Raw genomic sequence first — 22,305 nt, forward strand, 5'->3', positions numbered from 1 at the left:
TAACATCTTGTTCAAAATGTTGTTTTATAGGAAGGAGTAGTTACTTGAGATAGGCTGTGAAGAAAACTTAGTTTTTACATATATTATATTTGCTTTGATGACTGCTCTTGTTACTGTCATGAAAAATATAATCATTATTCAAGCGTTGCTTATAGTTATTTATGGGCCTTATTCTCTATATCTATCTTGATGACGCTTTGTATGGGCTTTTTTTGGGTTTTACTAAGTAAAAACCTGTATTGCTTAAGTTACGCCTGATAAAAGAGAGGGATGTGATATTAAGGAATAGTGTCTAGGCCCTTGATTATAAATCGCTATGTGTTATTTGTATCAGGATCCTTAAGTGATGATATGTTTGACTTCGATCTTTTGTTGATATCGTTGAAGTATTAGCTTGAATAACTAAGATTATTTGTGTGACCTTGCTATGATTTACTTTTAGACTAGTATCTATAATATTAGGCTGGTAGGTAAAGACGGGGCGTACCGGGCCAAAGACACGACTAAGCAGAAAGATGAGGTGTAAGGCTATTCGAGTGCTCCAATATGGATTATGACCTAGATATGTTCTAGGTAATAAAACTATCACTTTTATGTTACAAGAGAAGACAAAATTATGCTAGTTTACTTATTCGAAGTTAAGGTATTGGCTCCAGAAACGTCGGCTAAAGGCGTTTAGTACTTGGAAACCTTAAGGATCTGAAAAGTTGTTAAATTCCAGATAATATTAGGTTTTGGATCGAGGGGAGTATTCTAAGGGACTAGATTTTCGCTACACGGAGAAGGAAATCCGCATAAAACACTAGCCGAAAGATTCCTCACCAACCAATTGTTTCCTAAATCTATTATCTAGAGTATTTTAGATATGGTGAATTATACTTGTAGGTTGGAAATATCGCTGGTTTAAATGTATACACTTATAGATTTGTTCTTTATGTATGTGATTCCTCTTCATTAACTTTGTACAATATCTGGGCAATATATCATTTCTGTTATGCTTATTGGAAGTTAAGAATGTATAGCCTTTTTATGTGACTACCTTTAGTAGAAGGATTCTGCGGCCCGTACCCACCCTAAGCCAGAAAATTCTAATTCGGTGAATGATGAGATATTTTGGTCGGTTTACCTAATATGGAGCTTCCCGGAGCAGATATCTCTCTCAATTAAAAGTGCTAGGCCTTGGCTATATAATAACGAGTATAACTGTAGGGCTTAGAAACCTAATCTGAGTGATTTTTGCTCTTCCAGTAGATAAAGCGAATTTACCAGACCGCAAACATCCATATTATGCTAGTCTTTACACCAGAATTATATAAAAAACGTGGAATTTTTTACTGGGATTTTCTATAGTCTTCGAAGATTTAGGGCTTTATGGAACTACACCGGGCCACTAAGTAGATTTTTACATCTACTAATCCTGGGTCAAGTGTGGTGCTTGGAATTAAAGTTGTAAAATTTTGACCTTATCTTCTAAAGTATAATGATTATTGTCTTGTTAATATATATTACGTTCTTATATGTGAAGTCCTTGAAGAATATCGATATAAATATGATATCTGGAACCTCTAAATTGTATCTTTGCCCATGGCTCAATATGATTCAGCATAATCCTCTTCAAGAGACCTATGCGGTGGGTGATACACCGTGGTCTCTCACAATCCTTAGTATCGGAATGTGTGTTGGTTAGCTGGCTAATTACATTGCAATGATTCGCAAATCGTTTTAAGACTGCACCTATGGTATAGCTCTAATACCGCTTTATTGCAACATCGCCTGTGAGTTTGTTTATGGTGTTATCTATCCTCTAGATATACTGATTTGGCTATATATATTTACTAGCTGGTTGGCTCTCAATTTCCTTATTATATACACCGCTATAAAGTTTGCTCCAAACAAGTGGTCGCACACACCATTAGTAAAGTAGAATCTTCCTTGGATTTTCGCCGTCAGTATAACTATATAGATATCTGTGTATTTGACCCTGGTCGCCTATGTTGGATAGAGTGCTGTAGCAGCTCGGAGCTCCTGGTTCTACCAGCTGCTACTCAGTCCTGGTGGGCTATACTAGCTTATAGTTCGAGGTAGTACACACGGAATATTGTTATTTATTTGGTACGTTTTCATACTGGAAGACCATTGTCTTTTCCATTTGATGGCTGACTTGTTTGGTATTCTAGGGCTAGTCGATTCGTTGGGACTGTCCTTGCCTTACTCTATGAGATTCTGCGGTACCGATATGGATATATAAATGTCGTTTGGTATAGTCCGCTAGGTTGGTGGGGAGGTATAATGTTTTTTTTGTTGGACGTCTCTTATGGGGTACTTTATGGTCTATCCGTGGGTCTGAACGGTGCAGTAATGATTCTTGGTACGCTGAAGAAAAAAGAACAGGAAAATCAAATGATTGGAAAGCGAAGAGACGTTGAATGTACGTGAATACCGATAGTAAGGATGTACAGAATCTGGAGATAAGTATAGTAAACATGTATGGTATGACTAGAGATAAGAAGATGTTGCGTATAGGAGGATGGCAAATTATCGATGACTATTGGAATTTTATTGCTGAAAGCGGTATCAATACGAAAAAAATGGAGTAGGACCTAATGGAATAGCAGACTGGACAGCTATGGATCTAAGTGTGTGATATTGTATAGGGTGGGACTACTAACAAAGTGTGGGTTATGACGGTATCGAGAGATGGCCGAATAGAATTGAAGCTAAATATGTAATGTATCTCCCAATACAATAAATATGTAGATTTATGTATTCTTGTAATTATTCTTGTAATTATTCTATTGAGGTTGTGTTATTATCTTTATCTTTAGTGTTTGGTACCTACTGGAATTTTTGAGATGGCTGGTCCTTTTTTTAAGGTTATCACTGTTGGGGGTTCAATTACAGGCCTCTTGCTAGCACATAGTCTCCATAAAGCGGGAATCGATAATATAGTCCTCGAAAAATGTTCCGAGATTGCGGCTGATGAAGGAGTCTCTGTTGCAATTATGCTAAATGGAGGATAGATTTTAGAGTAACTAGGGCTTTATGATAGTGTGAAGAACCTGGCTGAGCTGATACATATTGCCCACATCCGATTTCTAGATGGGTTCTAGTTTAGTAACGCTTATCTTAAGACTATGTATGATATGTAAGTTGCTATTACCTACTTATTACAACAAGGTCTACTCTAATTGGATAGTGTTTATTAGCTTCGGTTTTCCCATAATATTCCTTGAATGGTAATTGCTCCTCTATATCCTATATGCCCCTTATCCTGAAAAATCCAATATATACGTGAATAGGAATGTTGTTCATGTTGAGCACTTGGAAAATAATGGTGTAGTAGTATATATGTAGAGTGGACACTCATATAAAGATACCCTCCTTGTTAGAGTAGACAGTGTTTATAGCTAAGTGTAGACCCATATATAGGACATTACTGAGAAGGTGCGGCCTAGCTTGGTAACCAGTGACGAAAAGATAGGTATCTATTGTATCTATCGTCTATATTACTCGCTTAAATATTAAGGAAGAAACAATGGCTGATAAGAAAATATCTGACTCAGGCATAACTGTTGGTTATACTTGTATCTTCGGTATCTTCTTGGCTATTCCAAAACTTAGAATTAGTCACCTGTATCTAAGCATTTACAATGGGGTTTCTTTTATTGTTGTCCTTGGAACTAGAGGACGAGTATCCTAGTTCGTCGTACTCAAATTAGATAGGATATTTCAATATGGTAGTGCACCACGCTTCACCCCTATAGATGGTGTCTTACGGTGTGAATAGTTAAAAGACATATATATATAGAATAATATTCACTTTGAGTCTATAGAAGAGTTGAAAAGTGTTTTCTATAACCTCTTTTAAAAAGAATATTTTCTAGATATAGCACTGTAGCTGTATTGTCTGCATCGGCGATAGCATACACAAAATACCTTTGATTTCCTAGAAACTTTAACCACTTCATTTCTTATTGCTAATTCCTTAGATGACGCCAAACCTTGCATAGGGTGTAAATTTCTCTATCGAGGATGCTGCTTCCCTGGCTAATACATTATACAAGTTCTTGAGGTTAGGTGAACTTATACACAAGCCCTGTGACCGACAAGTCGATGATCTCTTATGCCAGTTCAATAAAATACAGTTAGCTTGCATTTCTAAAATTTATAAGGCTTCACGAGTGGTTGTAAGGTTTTAAACTCGTAAGAACTTATTTTAGAAGCTTCTATTGAGGTATTATATGCCTTATACTAGAGATTATCCGACCGAAAGAGCGTTGAAAATCCTAGATAATACAGCGGTCTTGCGGTTTGTCCCATCTTCGCAACTAACAGGACACCGGGTGATACTATCTAAAAGAAGCAGATATATATATTTCTATAGATTGGGGTTACAGTGGCATTGCCGCTGTTGATTTCCGCATTCTACATATGAAATAAAGCAGCTTGAGAGCGATGCTACATAATAGATTACTACAAAATCCTAACATCAAGTTTATTGGTATTTAATTAAACTCCAGATTTATATATACAAATAAACAAACAAACAAACAAACAATTTATTAACACCCGGCGGCTTAGCCGAAAGGGTAACTATCACTGATCTACTATACATATCCATCTGTATATACTATATCTCCTGAAAGCCCATACATAAAACCTTATAACATATAACATTTCTAGAAAGTAGTGTCGTAGTGAGTTTCTCATAGGTTAGTAAATAGGTTAGTAGGCTGGCTTGAAGGTGTTTCTCCAAGTGTTTAATATTCTATCTTCAGCAGTTAAAGCGCGTCTACCTTTTGTAGCACAAGGTGGTAGGTAAGTAAGATCAGAAGAAGGGGGTGGGGGTTATATTAATCGATATATTTAAGTGGCCTCAAGTCAGCCCGTTGCGATGGCGAAACGTATAGAGGCCTGTACTACCTCTAGATTTAGTGTCCACTTCTGATCATCGGAAGACTGTTTCCCCCTAAGGGCGAAGGAGATGTTTCTTTAGTGAGTCTGGGTACATTATAGCTGTTCCGTGCGGTGTGTAGTCTACTTCCGACAGCGGAAGAGGAAGTGTTTTACTATCTCTCTTGCTTATCCGCAATTGTATTGATCTGTCTCGACTACGTTAATTTGGTTGAGATATCTATTTAGTCTAGCTATGCCGGTACGGAGTTGGGCCAGTATGGTTGCTTCTTTCCACATTAGGTGATCATACAACTACCGGGTATGTTTACCTAGCAGTGTGGTATCTACTCGTTTCACATATCTTCCTACGTTCTGTGGTAGCTTATTGCTGGGGACTGCTTGGGATCGTGCAATATTCAATGTTGTCGACTTTATCCTCAGGACACGTTCTTATAGGAGAGAATCTTCTTGTATTGCAATTCTGGCCTGTTCTTTAGCTAGACCTAACAGCTTATTGTCTTCACTAGTAGGGATCTAGTGGAATTTAATATGGTTTCTATTCCTTCGCAACCTTCTCATCAGCTTGTATATCTGATAAATAAACTCTTGGCCAGACTGTCGTCGAGGGTTCCTTAGTGTAAGCGCTGCCGCCTTGTTGCTTATAAACAACGTAATCTTGTAGTCTTTGATACCCACTGTCATTTTTAACACATGTGCTATGGCTGCTAGCTCCACAGAGAACGGGTTTTGCTCTGCTCTCGCGCCTAGTGTGGTGGAAAAGGTTTTAAACTTCAACTTCCGATTTCGAGGAGGCTGTTTCTCGATTGCGACTCCTATACAGGAGTAGTAGTAGTAGTAATTTCATTTACACTATCCCCTCGCGAACGATATGCAGTATACGACAACTATATATCATGGTTATGTACATGTAGAATGATCCACTTCCTGACTGGAACTTAGAGCCTCGTCACGGCCTATCGAGGCCCATCGCCGCTTCCGTTGTTAGGCTGCCCTCATGGCGCACGACTGCGAAACCGCTGCGACGCCTCGGCGAAGTCCAATACAGCCTGGACCGTCTTCGCCCTTGAGACGATATCTGGTTTACCTTTCTCACCTTCTTTGGAGCCTCCCAGCAGACTCGACACGTTGTCAAACGCGTCCCCAACTTTTCTTTTCAGTTCCGACCGTAGCTCTCGTAGCTTTGGGCAGTCCATTAATACATGAGCGACCGTCTCCTGCGCGCCGCATGCGCACCGGTCGTCATTATTGTAGCCAATCTTCTTTCGGTAGCTGGACAGCCAGTTATGGCCCGTGCGCAGCTATGTCAGCAGATACGCGCGACTTCGGGGTAAATTGTCGTAAAGTTTTCTGTCGGATAGGGGCGAACACGTATGAACTAGTATAACTGGATACTATTTAGAGAGGGTTCTTCTATCTAGGTACTCGATCGAGTTAAGCGATCTTGCCTGATTCGTATAGGCTAGTTATATAGCCCATACGTACGCTTACGTGCACTTTACATACAAAAACAGTAATATAGGATCTAAGCCTGCGCTAAATCATCAATCTGTAATAGGAAAGATAATAATCTTCTCCTAGAGTTCAACACACCCCTCCAGTATATATAGTATCCTCTATTTACTTCTATTCAGGTTAGACCAATCAATCTAGTAGATCCTTAATATCCTCAATTCCAAGCTGACGGACGAAATTGGTGTGTTTCTGACGTGGTAGGAGCTTAGTGAGGCCGTCTATAATCATCTCGTTTATTCCTATCTATTGAACAATAATATTTTCTGCCTATACTTCCTGGCGAAGCTAATAGTGATAAATATCTATATGCTATAACTTCGTATGTAGCTGAGGCTACTTTTTCGTGAGCAATCCAACTGTCTGTTGATTATCACATTTAATCGACAGTAGGTGATCAGGGTCAAATTTAATAGCTACAAAGAGACACTTCCACATCTATATCGTCTTTACACCCTCAGAGATAGTAAGGAGTTCAGCTTCAGTCATGCTGGTTATGACCATACGTTACTTTCTAGCTCTCCATTCAACTGGTCCTCCGAAAATCATACATATATATCCTTCTAAGCTCTTCCGGTCCAGATTATCAGCAAAGGAGGTGTCAATAAAGAAGGAAACAGCTTCGATTTCATCAGATTGTCAGGGACGGTAAGTAATTGCGTACGATCATATATAGTAAAGGTAAGCAATCACTCTATTAATCGCATCTAAATACTTAGGTCCTGGATTCTTTAGGAACTATATAAGGACAGCAATATATTTAGTAATATCCGGTCGTATTATTATAGTAGCGTATAGAGCCAATCTAACCTTTTACTGATACTTATGGATCTATTTAAGTGTTACTTTACCATTAAACTCCTAAAAGGATATATTCAGTAATAGTGTTGCTATTTATTAAAGATAGGTAAGATAGTATCAGCTAGCTATTAAAAAGATATATAAGTCTTAATAGAGCTAGAGAGCCTTATAGTTACAATCTTAAATAATTTAAATCCTAAAGAACCAGGCAGCCTCGCTAATATCTCTTAACTTCTATTCATTTATAAGCTATTATCTAAGCTCTTATACCTATTTAGCTTAGGAAGGGTAGTTAACAATAATAATATTATCAATATAAAAGAAGATAATAATTCCATTATTTACAAACAGATAGAGATCTTCTTATACTACCTAAAATCCTAGCTTTATTAATATCTTTGTGGCTTCTCTTTGCTACAGACATAGGGACTTTTATAGGCTATATAACGCTTTCATAAGCTTCTAGTATTATCCAGGTTATTAATAACCTTCTAGTAACTCTATTATTACTTCCTCATCAAATACACTATTAAGAAAGGTATTAATAGCGTCAAATTAGTAAATATTAAGGTTGAATACTACTACTAAGGCAAAGATAGCTCTTACTATTTATACTACTAATATAGCCAAATATTTCTCTTCAGCTATGATCTTTTACAGATCACCTCATATACAGATTCTTACTTTTAGTTTAATTAAGAAGCCATCGCTATTAAACTTATATATATATACCCAACAAAATAGAAGGATCTAGGTACTTTAATTATTTAGTTATTAAATAACCTAGTATATTTCCTTCTATTCAAGTATCTTTAGTTTAAGTACTAATACTTCTAGGAAGCCTTCTTAATAAAGATATTTCATTATCTCTCACTAGTTCTCTAGGGTGGATAAAAGCTTATCCTTATAGGCTTTTATATATAAACAGGTATCATTTAGTCCCGTTACAAAGACAGAGAGAGTTCCGTCTTTATAATTACCGTTAGTATAAAAGCTAAATTCTTTTAGCTTTCGTACACAACTCCCTATAATAATATTACGTTTGTCTATATCTCTATTAATATCTCTTAGTACACGTAGCGTGATTATAGCTATAAGCTTATCTTAGAGTTAATCAGTAGGATCTTATTTGTTCTAAATTATTCTATTAGATATTAGGGATAGCAACAAAAGCTGCTAATCCCTTTCTTTTAGTTACTATTCATAATTACTAATTAACTGATTTAAAGATTCAAGCTATATATATAAACCAATCAGAGACTATTCATTAATCAGATCTCTCTCTATATCTAACTCTAATTTATTATCTATCTAAGACATCGCTTCTATATTATTTCTAATCTATTCAATTACAATATCTTATAGATCAAAGAATCTATTCTTATTAAAGGTTATATCTCAGACCTCTTAGACTATTACTTATTATAGAAACCAAATCTTCTAGATATTTAAGGCTTTATATCCAATAAGATAACCTATTTCCATATGTATTTATATCTTATTAACGTTCGGAATACCTTATTTTCTTATATATATATAATAGCTATATACTTTTAGGTTCATAAAGTTAATAGGTATCAGCAAGGAGTTTAATACTAGCATTAATACTTCCTAATATAGGATAATCTACTTTCTATCTAGTATCTTTATAGGTAATCTATTCAGAATCTATACTACTACTTAGATAGCTTTAGGCTAGAGAGCTTTCAATAGGTCTAAATCTATTATTAAGCTTCTACTAACTATAATTATTACTCCTCTAGATCTTTCTATAAAAGAATTCTATTCTAGAGTACTAACAATACTATATTCTACTATAAAGCCTTATTCAGCTATAAAATCTTCAACTATATAACTAGCTAATCGCTCATTATCGTAATAGAATACCTTAATTAGTAGATTCTATTGATTTCTTACGTACATAATAAATTCTCTAACAATATTCTAACAGCCATTTTTTTGTTCGTGCGTAAAGATAATATATAAGTATATTCCTATTATATAAAAATAGGTAATCCAACAATATCTATTATAGCCTAGATCTATTTAGATCAAATCAAAATAAATATATCTAAATTAACTAAATCTTCTTATATTCAGTCGTCAAGATATCTACTACTTTATTTTAGTAAATTAATAGACTTTATATTTTTCTAGATAGTTTTATTTATCTTTATTTAATTCTTTAGTAATTTATATATCCTTGACTATCTCTTAAATCCTTAAAAGGTTCTATTTAACTATATATCCTAGGTATTAATACTATCTCTCTATAGATACTTCTAATATTAAGGGTTTCTCTAAGTAATAGATAAAGAATACTAAATATATTAGTATAGAGTCTATAGTATTAATAATATATAAGCTATTCTATCTTTTTACTACTAATATTAGTTTATTTGTGTCTTTCTAGACAATTATACTTTTGTTTAGATCCCAATAGAATCTACTATACTCTATTTAATTATATAAGATTATATTTATATAGAATCCTAGTATATACTATATATCTTTAAGATACAAGCAAACTAGAAGTTTCGTATAAGGATTATTATTTATTATTATAACTTCTCTAGTTCTAAGGATTTCTATATATATATCTCTAGTTTTAATCTTACTAGATTATAGTAATAAATATTTAAATATTATATAATTATTATAGATATGGACTAAGGCTCTAAAGTTAACAATCTAATTTAATTATAGAGGGTTTATCTACTTAATTAGGAAATAAGATACTATAAATACTATCTCTTCTTAAGTATATAGTTTTATATTACCCTCTTTCTTTTTCTATTATATCTTCTTAATTTAATTATAATCTAATTAGCTTATCTTCTTAATATTCTCTTATACTTTCTTAACTATATCCTTATAAAGTTCCTATCCCTCTAGATAAATAGTTTTATTAAGATAGAAGTATTTTAAGAAATAATATCTTAGTAATCCATATAGATATCTCTATTTCTTATCCAACTACTTCAGCTCTAAAGCTTTTGCTTCTAGCTGATTATTTAGTATCGTAAATACTATCTTCAATATTAATCTTTAGGATATTATAGATAGGTTAGTACAGTAGTATTAATAATCTACTATTACTTTATAGAATTTAACCTTATCCAGGCATTTACTTAGCTTTTATTTCCAGCCTATATAGAAAGTATTATCTATATTTTATACAATATTAAGAAAATCTCTAATAGCAAATATATCTCTAAGTAAGTAATCAGGAATCTTCGTAACCTTCCCTTCTTTAAATAGGGAATCCTATTAGATAATCTATTAATTAATATTAATTGATTAGTTAGGCGATCGAATTATTACTCTCTACGCTCATTAAAGCTCTTATTAGTAGCTTTCCAGCTTTAGGTAGAATATTTCAGCTAGTTTCAAAAGTTTCTCTTTTAGTAAGTCTTCGTCCACGATTAGATAGTAATATTTAATAGTTAACAATCAGGTAATAAGACTATTTAAGTATATTATTGTCTTTAAGAGCTTTATATGTTTTGATTCAGATCTCTTATAGATCCTTATCTTTAAATCCTATACTTAGATCTTGTCTTTAGATAGGTCTTTAAGATCTTTCGGTTGTCTGTAATTATCTTTAGGGACTTCTGGCTCCGATAGAGCTATAAGAATCTCTAAGATCTTATTATTAGGTCTATTAGGATCGATATAGTCCTATATTCCTTCCGAATTTGCTACTAACCTAATATATCCTATCTAGACTCTCTAGTATACTTCCGACTAAAGCTTCTAGTTAGCTGGAATTATTATGAACTCCTCTCTATCCAAACTAGCTATTACGATCTATACATTTTCTATCTTAGTTTAATTTAATTTAACTAGGGTATATAGGTAGCTAGTGAATTTCATTCGTAGCGATCGCTTCATGAATTTAAGGGTAATCTAACCTATTTACTTAACTATAGCCTATCTAAATCGTATAGGAGTATATAGTTAGAAACTATTCTGAATATCCAATTCCATACGACAATACCGGGCTTATAACTGTCGGATAGGGGCGAATATGTATGAACTAGTATAACTAGATACTATTTAGAGAGGGTTCTTCTATCTAGGTGCTCAATTAAGTTAAGCGATCTTACCTGATTCATATAGGCTAGTTGTATAGCCTATACGTACACTTACGTGCGCTTTACATACAAAAACAGTAATATAGGATCTAAGCCCGCGCTGAATCATCAATCTGTAATAGGAAAGGTGGTAATCTTCTCCTGCGGAGTTCGACAGTTTCCTAATCCAGAAAGAGGACGAAAGCAGATGTGCGAGACTGACCGAAGCACCACAAACATCGAGGCCCTCAACAATGATCGAAAAAATTTCATCTTGTGCCCTCCGCTTCAACTCGAAGCTCCTGGTCGATTTCCGGTCCTTTCTTTTATCCAAGATTAATTCTCCCTCTCAAAACCACCCGTTTGATTCCTTCGAAATCTCGGTGATCGACGGAGTGGTGGACGTAGGAATTGTATTCGGACTGACATCAAATGCTGAGCTAATAGCCTCACTACTCTAGACAGCCAGGAAAGCCCAAGTTGTCTTTTCAACTCACCCCTGGTAAGCTGCCAGTGAGTGTCTCAGAGGATCAAATATCGAAACACAAGCAGTGATTGCCAGCGACCAAGACGCAAATACCAGCCCACGATCAGGGACCAAGGGCATATAGGCATATATAACTTCGAATAAGAATATCATCTATTGGGCAAATGCAATGGGCAGACATGATGCTGTCTCACAGTTGCCATATAGTGAAGCATATAGAACCACCACAGAGCGGCAAGACATCGCTGCGATAGTCATTAGTATTGAAAAGTTCTCATTTTTCCCCTTTGTCTTGACTGTGGATACCAAATAATCAATGCTGACTGAGCCCGGATCCGAAACACCGCCTTGTATGTCGAGAGGAGGTACATAGAATCCTCGAAGCCGTTACCACTGAAAGAGACGTGTCAAATGTAGTGCTGTCATCTCAGCCATCTCAGTCTGGTTACATGCACTCGCTCTAGCAAACAAGTCAGGCCAGCAACCCTATCCTATCGGCCCAATCCTTTCTCCAAGCGACTCAGCCATTCGAAAAAGATTAAGCAACACAATAAACCTACTAGGAACGGACTCCATAGGTCTCATAACCATATAATCCACTCTATATAGCATAATACTATCAATCCGTTAAATAAGGCTGTACAACCGGAGTATGCCGTGACTTTAGAGATTATCCTTTAGCGAAAATCGGCTTATACAAGTCAACTTTCCGTACTGGAATCAACTCACCGTATGCTTACTCCTTAGGGAAAAATCAATTCAGTAAGTTATCAATTTAGTTTAAAGGTACTTATGGTATATGCCCATAGCATATTCAATTCTTCATAGAAGGCACTTACACAACGAGGGCAAGTAAAAGACAGAAGCTGTAAAACACTAGTCCAGATACAGAATATCTTAATCAGCCCAAATATCCGCTGGACCTCAATAAGGCCTCTTCATAGCTTTACGGTAGTACTAACAACTAGCCAAGGTTACAAGTAGTAAATATACATCACACATTGACACATTGCCCCGCAATTCTTCTCCTACCGACCACCGCTTTTGACGCCTAGATATCTAAAGTCAACCTTCTAGAATGTGATATTTCGTCTAACTGTCGCAATATACACTCTTTTCACGACGGGCGGGGGATGCCTACGCCACGTATACACAACTACTAATAACTTAGTATTACATCACTTTTCCAGATACATCACTTTTCTAGAAAAATCAACCTCACCCATTAGAAGAATGTTCATCGCCCATACCCGTATTTAATTCATTTTCCAAGCGCCCTCGAGCCGAGGGGTAGGGTCCCCCAGAGACCCCCTTTATAGGGGTCGACAAGGCAATTTCCAATTACCGGGGATACCCCCTATAGGCGACGGACAAGACACCTACATTCCCATAGTCCCGTCATACCTCTGCATACCATTACATCTAGTATCCAGCCATCATCAATTTATACAGCCTATAGAATTTAAGAGCATTCGCACTTCAGCTTCAGATTTGTCAACCACTCCCCTTCCCATACTAGTAGTTGGTAATTAAACAACAATCACCTTTAGCCTCAGCTATACAGCCAAGTTAATTCAGACACTTCACATCACCTATCAAGCTCTCAACAACAAATACTCCCTTTCAGAATCAACAACGCAATTTCCTCTTATGCCTTTAGAAGATTCCTGGTTATCAATATTCAAATCCTAGGGATAATACAACCTTAACCGCAATGGCTCAGCAAATAGAAGACTAAGGCCCTTTCTCAATCATCTGCTTATATACAACTAGAATCGATACCGGCGTCTTTACATCACAAATCAATAATATAGTACCGAGAAGTTGGAGTAGAGCCCCGACATACCTTCAAGTAGTTAGGCACAGCAAGGCAACAAAGCCAGGAATAGAGCCTACATCCAAGGGGATCTTCAGAATGCTAACATCATTAGGCTCAATCAGCGATTTCTAATATATTGAGCTCAATCGCTCGGGCACTACAATAAGGGTCGCTACAAACAGGCTCAAAAGCTGATATGCGACTTGGTTTCAAGTGCCTTAATAAAGCACACACTTAGGAACAGTAGCCCAACATTATTTATTGACACGTGATTTTTGCTCCAATTAAGAGCATAACAGATGGGTGCAAATGAAGAATGGCCGGCAAATCTTACCCATCGCCTTAGGGGGCACCCCCAGCAATTGGAAATTACCTCGCCGACCCCCATAAAGGGAGTCTCTAGGGGACCCCGCCCCCCGGCTCGAGGGCGCTTAGAAAATGAATCAAATATAGACATTAAGTACATACATCATAGTTTTAAGGGTAGGTCTAATCAAACCAATAAACATATCCCACAAGTTCAATCCGTTGCCATCCCATTTTACTTGGGATGCGGAAGGATCTACCGGACGACTTTACGACAGACTGTTGAACACCACTGGGGACCACCGTTCGAAAAGGCGCGAGTAATAATCTAGATTCACGCTCAAGAAATTTGAAAAGCCACTACGACGTCACTATCAAGAAGCATTTACCAATAGGCTTATATCTTATAGCACTAAATATTATTAATCACACAGTATATACTATAAGAAGACTTCTTCTATACTATTTGATCCATAAGCGGAAGATATAAGGTAGTCTACCTTACTTTAATAAGCTAGACTAATAAGGTCCAGGTAAGGATCAGTATTATTTGGATCTAAAATAGTTAGCCACTATATTCTTTCTATATAAAACAGAACCTATCTCTAGCACAATATCCTAAGTCTTCCATAGAATACTTAGCACTATAACTACTAGTAGGATTATAAACAAGACTAATATACAGAAAGAAATAATTCGAAGGTAAGTTCAAGCTTAAGTTACCTAACTAAGAAGCCATAGATACCATATTATTACTATTAAGTAGTCAACGGCAAGAACGAACAGATATACCAGATAAGCTACAGTCGGATAAAAGACTCTAACAACAAAGCTTATTATCTTTACCAAGCTAGAGATCACAATATATAATATATATATTCTAAGTAGGACAAATAGGGTAAATAAGTTCTCACATTATTAGAAATAGACCCAGAGAAACTAGAGAGTCAGCTTATTACACCAAAATAGTAACTCCTAGATATACCACTTATCCAATAAAAAAAGCCAATATCATCCATAACTATATTTAACACCAGATTATATAGATCCTACCCCAACGAAGACCAGAAAGTATAACAAAGAAAATACTAAAGACAACCAATAAAACAAGATTAAGATAGTAGAAATACCAAGACTGTTGGAAATAAACTATTAGAGGCAGCCTCATTATACTAACTAGAGTAAAAGTAGACATCAGGATCAACTAGCCTTAGTCTTCCAAGATCATTTTCAATACATAGCAAACAAATACATAGACTAAGACGAGGCAGTCTGTAATACTTATATACATTACATATAGCACATATGATCCTCCCTGGGTAGTATTTATATCTACAGCCTCCACATTAAAGAGAAAACTATTTTATAGCGACGGATTTTCGCACCTGAATTTCTGTAACTCGGAACCGGGATCGTCTTCACAGTTCCTGGAGAGGCCATGGCCGTTCCCAGGATCAGTACCAATATCTCCAGGAATAGCACACGGTTCCCAATAACAAAGGGGCTCCCAGGATTAGCATCAACCTTTCCCAACCTGGCAAAGACAATTCTGCCATACAAGAAGACCTAGGCTCGGTCATAATATGTTTAAGTCAGTGTACACAAGCACTATAGCATGTTATAAAGCTTTACCACCCCTCCTATTAACCTACATCAGCTCTAATACTACATATAAAAGATGCTTAGCGACCTTCTAAATAAACTCTTACTCTAGATCTTCAAGAGCCTTAACAAAAATAATATCGTTAATTTAATCGCTTACTGCCAGAAAACTGCGACCATTGGCGCAACAGCTCTCTTTAATTACCTCCAGCACGATAAGATACTACCCCTTCATCGAGCCATACTCAACAGACAACTAGATATTACACAACAGTTATTAGATCTTCATTAGACAAATCCCAACTCCAAGTACCGTAAGATAAGCACACTTCTACTCACTATTAAGATAAGCTACCTATAAGTAGTTAATCTTATATTAGAACATCACCTATAGCTATCCTATATTTATAACTTTCAAGATTAAGAACCATTATTAATCACTATTACAAAGAGTACTTTTACTATCGTTAAAACCCTATTACAATACCCAACGCTAGACATCAATAACCGATACACCAATAGCATATCCACTTTAATATATATAATAGAATACTTGGAGCACACTATTCTAAGCCATCTTCTAACCGATCCCTATATAAATATTAACATCGAAGATCACCTTAGATAGAATACACTACATTCTATAGTTCAAAAGAAAGACTATATCTTAGTACAAATCCTAGCCTAAGACCCTCACTTAGATATCAATTAGTACAGCACCCACCGAAATACAACACTACTTCTCACAGTCAAGACCCTCAAAAGGAGATCACCCCGATAGATAGTAGAAGCCCTACTACTCAACCCAAAGCTTAACATCAATCACCAAGATTCTAAAGGGCGCACAACACTATAGTATATAGTAGACCTATAGAATAAGAAGCTAGTACAACTACTCTTAGACTAGAATAACCTTCATTTAAATAACACAAATAATAGAGATCTTACCCCTCTTACACAAGCAACAGAGTATCAAAGCCCTCACTTACTCCAAATACTTATAAAGCAGCCAGAAATATATATCAATACCATATCAAGCTCAGTTTCCCCACTATAGGCCGCATATCGGGTGGGTTCACTCAGGGTAGTCCAGAACTTATTAACCCAGAGGTCCATTCAGATCAACATAAAAGCCCCCTCTAGAACTTCACCCCTTTACGTAGCTATCATCAACCAACACTTAGATATTATATCTCTTCTTCTCTTATAAGGTAAAATCACATTAAATAAGGTTAGGCCCTCAAGCTTCACAACCCTCATATTTACTACTACAAGCAGGTATACTACATATATTAAACAGCTATTACACCACCCACAGATTGATCTCCAAGTTCAAGATCCTTACAGATACTACGCTTTCAGCTTAGCGATACTCAATAGACATACTCAGGTAATAGATCTTTTAAGCAGTGCATTTATACAGCAGAGAGCACAAAAGTTAGGCTAGCCATCGGACTAGCTTTACCAAGACTAAGTAGGGGAGAAATAGAAAATTTAAGTAAAGTTACTTTACCAGACTACTATACCCCCCATCCTAGAGTCAGATAACTCAGAAATTACTATATAGCTCAGTTCAGCGAGCAGGCGTTAGCCAACAGCCCACTAGAAAATGCAGTCCGCTCGACCACTGATTTCTCTAGCTTAAGGACACAGTACTTAAGTATAATACCGTAGCACTGGCTGTCAAAGGGCTCTATTATTCTCTACTATTAGAGCAATTTGAGCGTGATATGAGCGTGATCAACCACAAAACAAGATCCCAAAGCGCCGGATAGAAACCTCTATTCTAGCTTTATTGATAGCCTACCCTCCATCTAATACATCGAGTATATACAGTCGCTCACCAGAAACACCAAGACCATACTCCTCAAGAACTATTCCTATCCCCGTCTAGGACAATCTTCCCAAGATTACACCACTAGACCATCGGATCTTTGTAGCGGGGAGAACAACTATAGCATTAAAAACAATAAAGACACATCTCAGTATAACAAAGAACATAGCACAATCCCCACTAGACCCAATCACTAAGAAGCAGAGCCAGCATAATCAACAGGCTTAAGAAAATAAGTTCTTCCACACCTATTACGCGAATTTCTACCATCTAACAACAACCGTGGTTAATATCACACAAAAGCTTATATTAGAAGAGCACTTCCATTCCAACCAATTCATCCCCGTCAATACACACTTATACTGGGCTACATTAGCTCTTTAGGCAGCCTTAGACACATCAAGGGTGGAGGAGGACAGGACAAAACATATTTAGATATAGGAATTAGATATACACATAATTTCAGAGCCATATTCCAAGTGGATCTAGGGGAAATTTAGCATCGTATACAATTGAAGGTCAAGCTAGTCAAGTCTTATATATTGGGGTCCTAAGATTGTTCAGTAAGTTATAAAAGACAAGGTAACAGCCCTAGATGAGCGTTTCGTGTACATACATTCATTTAAGGTATAATAAAAGGGCCAGTTGGGCAATCAGCTACCCTAGACCAGCCCTAACAGTAGCAGTTGGCAGGCCAGGCTTTATTAATTAGCTTGCTTTAAGAAGGCAGTAGCAATCACTTCCAGATAGCGAATAACCAATCATAGTGGCTTTTTGGGGTTCAACTTAGCAACCTCAGTTAAACCCCCTATCGGGTTTTTATTTCCAAATCCTAGACCTAGAAATATATTATTCTAATACTTATATATGGTCTATGTACATCGAAATTCTAATTAGAAAGTACAAATATTCATCCTCATTTAACTCATTTACCTAATAAACACAGTTCTACCCTATTTATTAAGTTATAAAATTCCTTAACATTAAGCCAAACAAAATATATATCTCAGACTTTAAGCAATCATATTAGAATAACATATCACAATTTCTAGCAAATAACAAACCTCAATCTCCAAATTTGATCGCAACTACAGATCTTACAGAACCTCTAAGACACTTAGGGATAGATATCCCACTATCACATAGTCTAGTAATCATAAGGTTAGTCAGGTTAGTAAAAAGCAGGCCACATAGAGACTCCATCACTCTACAGTCAGCCCACAAATAGCCATAGGACACATCGCACCCAGCATCTTCCCAATAATCTCAAACAACCGAGGGAATTAGCCTTTCAATATAGCACCATGGCCTTCTAGTCTAGTCATATTCCAACTACTTCCAGCTCTATAAGTAGATATAGTATAGTCGCTTTATACCATCCCTCTACAACCCAGCTTTCGTATTCTAACCTAAGGGGAAAGACCCAAGGCTTCCAGGACCTTCAATTAAGACAGCTTCGCGCTAATTACACAATCAGCATCCAGTTCGACATAAACGTTACATACTAAGAAGGGAGCAGCCTTTGGTATCGCGCTAGCTCACCATCGATTGTGGATAAGAAACCAACAACTCAAGGATCATATCGCGTCTGGGCTCGAAGCCACCGTACGTCTTAGCAGCAAGAAGCAGTACACTGTCCCCTACAAAGTTAGACCGATCGACATCGAGAGATCTGCTTTACAAGAGGATCTGAACTGCAAGATGATCGTCGTATATCACCACCAGATAGAGCGCAGTGTGACCTTAGCCATCTATGATGTGAACATTGATTCGCAGGTCACCCAAGAGGATCTTCAAGATCTCGTACTATTAATACTCTAAAGCCGTGAAGAGCGTGGGCTGGCCCTTCAGTCCGCTGCTGTTGACATCGATACCGTGTTAAAGGAGTTGAATCACAGCTTACACATCTCCCCAAGCAATTGCAAAGAACAATACATTCTGAATAGACCGTCTGCAGCAATGAGCAGCGGCACGCTCTTCGTATAACGGCGGAGAGCCTACTAGAATAGGAAGTCAGCAGCCGCACTGACACTGGAATAAGATGACCAACCGATGGTAAAGAGGTGGTGCGACATCTCTGACATATAGTGAGAGGCTGTTTCGGATAAGATGATGGAGGAGCAAGGCTCGACCTTGCAGTCCGGCCGAGTATTTGTAGGAGGCACTATGAACCATATTCAAGCAGTGTGCATTCTTCTGGCTGACCCTCTACTTTACATTTGAGCTAGATGGAATTCGATCGGGATAGAACCGCGGAAAATGAAGCCTGTGGAACAGACAGGCTGTTCCCAGGAACTCTCGTGCTCCCAGGAATCTCCATGCTCTTCCTTAAGCGGAACGCCATGGATTCCTCGCATTTTCAACAAAGGCTTCTCACAGCGGGCCAATCTCTTTGCGTCTAATATATAGGCTAGTTGGTGCGATCCGCTACCTCGATGGACTGGAATACCTACAGGTAGTCTATTAGAGCAAGTTGGACCATACAAAAGGCCCAGCTCCTGACTTACCCTCTAGTATACATTCCACACTAGGCAGGAGCAGGAGGAATTATAAAAAGCTAGAAGGCACTTGGAGACCCCTATAATAAATTCTATGCCTACTACTTGTCTTATCTTTAATTATCGATCTACATTACATTTAGTCTTTTCGCTATATCTACCTTTTAGAACCTAGTTAGTATTTATAAGATTAGTAAAGATCTAGCCCACTAGACTACCTACTACAGTATTATAGAGCAAAGTACTCACTATAAGAATCGGATCTCTACAAAAATACTCAAGTAGGGAACAGAAAAGCTAAAAAGCCTTACTCAAGTACCTTTTCATATATAAACCCTACAGCTGATATTACACAACATTACAACTCATTTCCTATACTCCAGGTAATATTGAGGTCAGTAAATTAACTAGGTCAGTCGACGCTAGTATAATACCACTATTCGCAATCAGCTTGGCAGCAACATTATACTAGAATATATAACTACACTAAACTATAAGGAAAAAGATCTAGACCAACCTACAACTTATCAGTTAGACTACAGTATCTCATATAATACTAGTAAAACTAAGCGTAAGCCCCCACAAGCAATCCAACCTTATATATCTCCTATAATACTACATACAAACAATATACCATAGGCTATCTCGCCGGCATAACCTGCTATTACATCTACCACAAATATTTTCACAGGAACTCAAGACCTAGAATTACACTATCTCATTGTAAGCTATGATATAAACAACATTCATTATATCTTTTGCCTAGCGGAAGATAGAGACACAACCAATAAAAATATGATTCTCCAATATCAGCAATACCACACACTATCACACCTATCATACATAGAACTATAACTAAGCCAGCGTAACATAAGCTTTAACACCTCTTGCTATATTTAGTAAGTTCACTCGCTTCAATATAATAGAGGAAGGATTCTAACAATCAGCAGCCACAGTCAAGGTGCTCTAGATACCCTCATCCATCCAATTAGACATCAGACTAGTTCCACCAACACATTAATAGTAGACCAGGATATAAGTACAAAACATAATTCACAACTAGAAGATACCTTACCCACCAAGGATAGTACAACTTCTCAGGGCCGCATTACTCAATCACCCCATACACCAACACAATACGAACAGCCCTGTCAATCGGCGCGGCTGACATAGAATATCAATAGCACTACCCCACTCCAACATTCAACAAGATTAGAGAATAGCCGACCATAGGGCCATAAGTAATAGCTTAACTTACCAAGATAATATTAATAGATACTAGATCTATATAATCAAAGTATTGGTAATACTAATCTACAATTAAATTAATAATTTTCGAGACCAATACTCAGTTTTCATTAACCTAACCACTAGCCGTATACACATTAGATCGATTACTTGTTTAGAGATTTTTATATATTTAAGGCAAGAGTGATTACATTTTACCTTATCTAGCCTTATTTAAAATATAAGAGGGCTCCCGGGTAGTCTCCAACACAACATCCAAAACTAAAAGGATTTTATTCAACGATTTCATCCAATAACTCAGGTGCGACAGACTCACATAACAATACATATATAGAGCAAGAAATTCTATCAGCCGTTCATTTTACATATCAAAGGAGCCTACAAGCTCTCTACCATAACATTTATATCTTTAACAGTTTCATAATCAATTAACTACTTATAAAATAAAGGCCTAAATTCACCCAAAAAACAACGCAGAATCCTTATTCACCATCTTCTTAGAAATACCCCCCAGATAATCTTCAGAAAATTTCCAGTGGAATTATCACAAGATACAAAACACTAAAATCTCAGTAATCAAAATCATCCACACAGAGACAAAACATACAAACCAGAACCAGAGCCACAACTATCTAGAGAGCAGCTTTCCCTCCCTCATAAGCCACATTTCCAACCACATTAACAGGAACTACAGCAGCCATCACAGTAGCACCAACTACAAGCTTAAGCCCCTTTACAACCTTTTGTCTTAGTCTTCTACTCCGACAAGCATAATATAGTATTTCAGGATAGGATAAGGTTATTAATAGAGGCACTTAAACAAATATCTCTCCGAAGGATAGCCTCAACGGGTAGGAAGAAATATCCAGGGGAGAATCCCTAATACACTCTACATAGTCTAGAGGGGCTTCGTTCAGTACACACACCATCTCATTCTCGTATACCTAATGATCAAAGGACAGGCGTGAAATTAGAACTAAGGGGTATCAAATTTTAAACAGGTCAAAGTCTAGAAAGAGACTAAAAGTCTAGCTTAGATAGTCATGGTAAAAAGAGTAGCTAGTAAAGACCTCCCCAGTGTATTTATCACTGACTCGGGTGGTGAAACACAAGCCGAACCAGGTAGACCACAGGGGGACCAAGACTTAGAATACTAGGTACTCCAATCCCGCTCCTGGGATCCAGATGATAAACTCTGGGAGCTTATC

At 36.9% G+C, this 22,305-nt stretch overlaps 1 protein-coding gene across 1 annotated transcript; it reads right to left on the minus strand.

Moving 5' to 3' along the window:
• Positions 1–5,909: 5,909 nt before the first annotated feature.
• On the minus strand, positions 5,910–6,110 carry N7478_011580 (uncharacterized protein; the record flags this gene model as incomplete). Its single annotated transcript, XM_056927794.1, has 1 exon — positions 5,910–6,110. The coding sequence occupies one exon, from the start codon at positions 6,108–6,110 to the stop codon at positions 5,910–5,912; it is 201 nt and encodes a 66-aa protein (XP_056773521.1).
• Between the last annotated feature and the right edge of the window lie 16,195 nt (positions 6,111–22,305).

Source organism: Penicillium angulare (assembly GCF_028827245.1).
Source record: "Penicillium angulare strain IBT 27051 chromosome Unknown utg000009l_segment0_segment0, whole genome shotgun sequence".
Taxonomy (NCBI): Eukaryota; Fungi; Ascomycota; class Eurotiomycetes; order Eurotiales; family Aspergillaceae; genus Penicillium; species Penicillium angulare.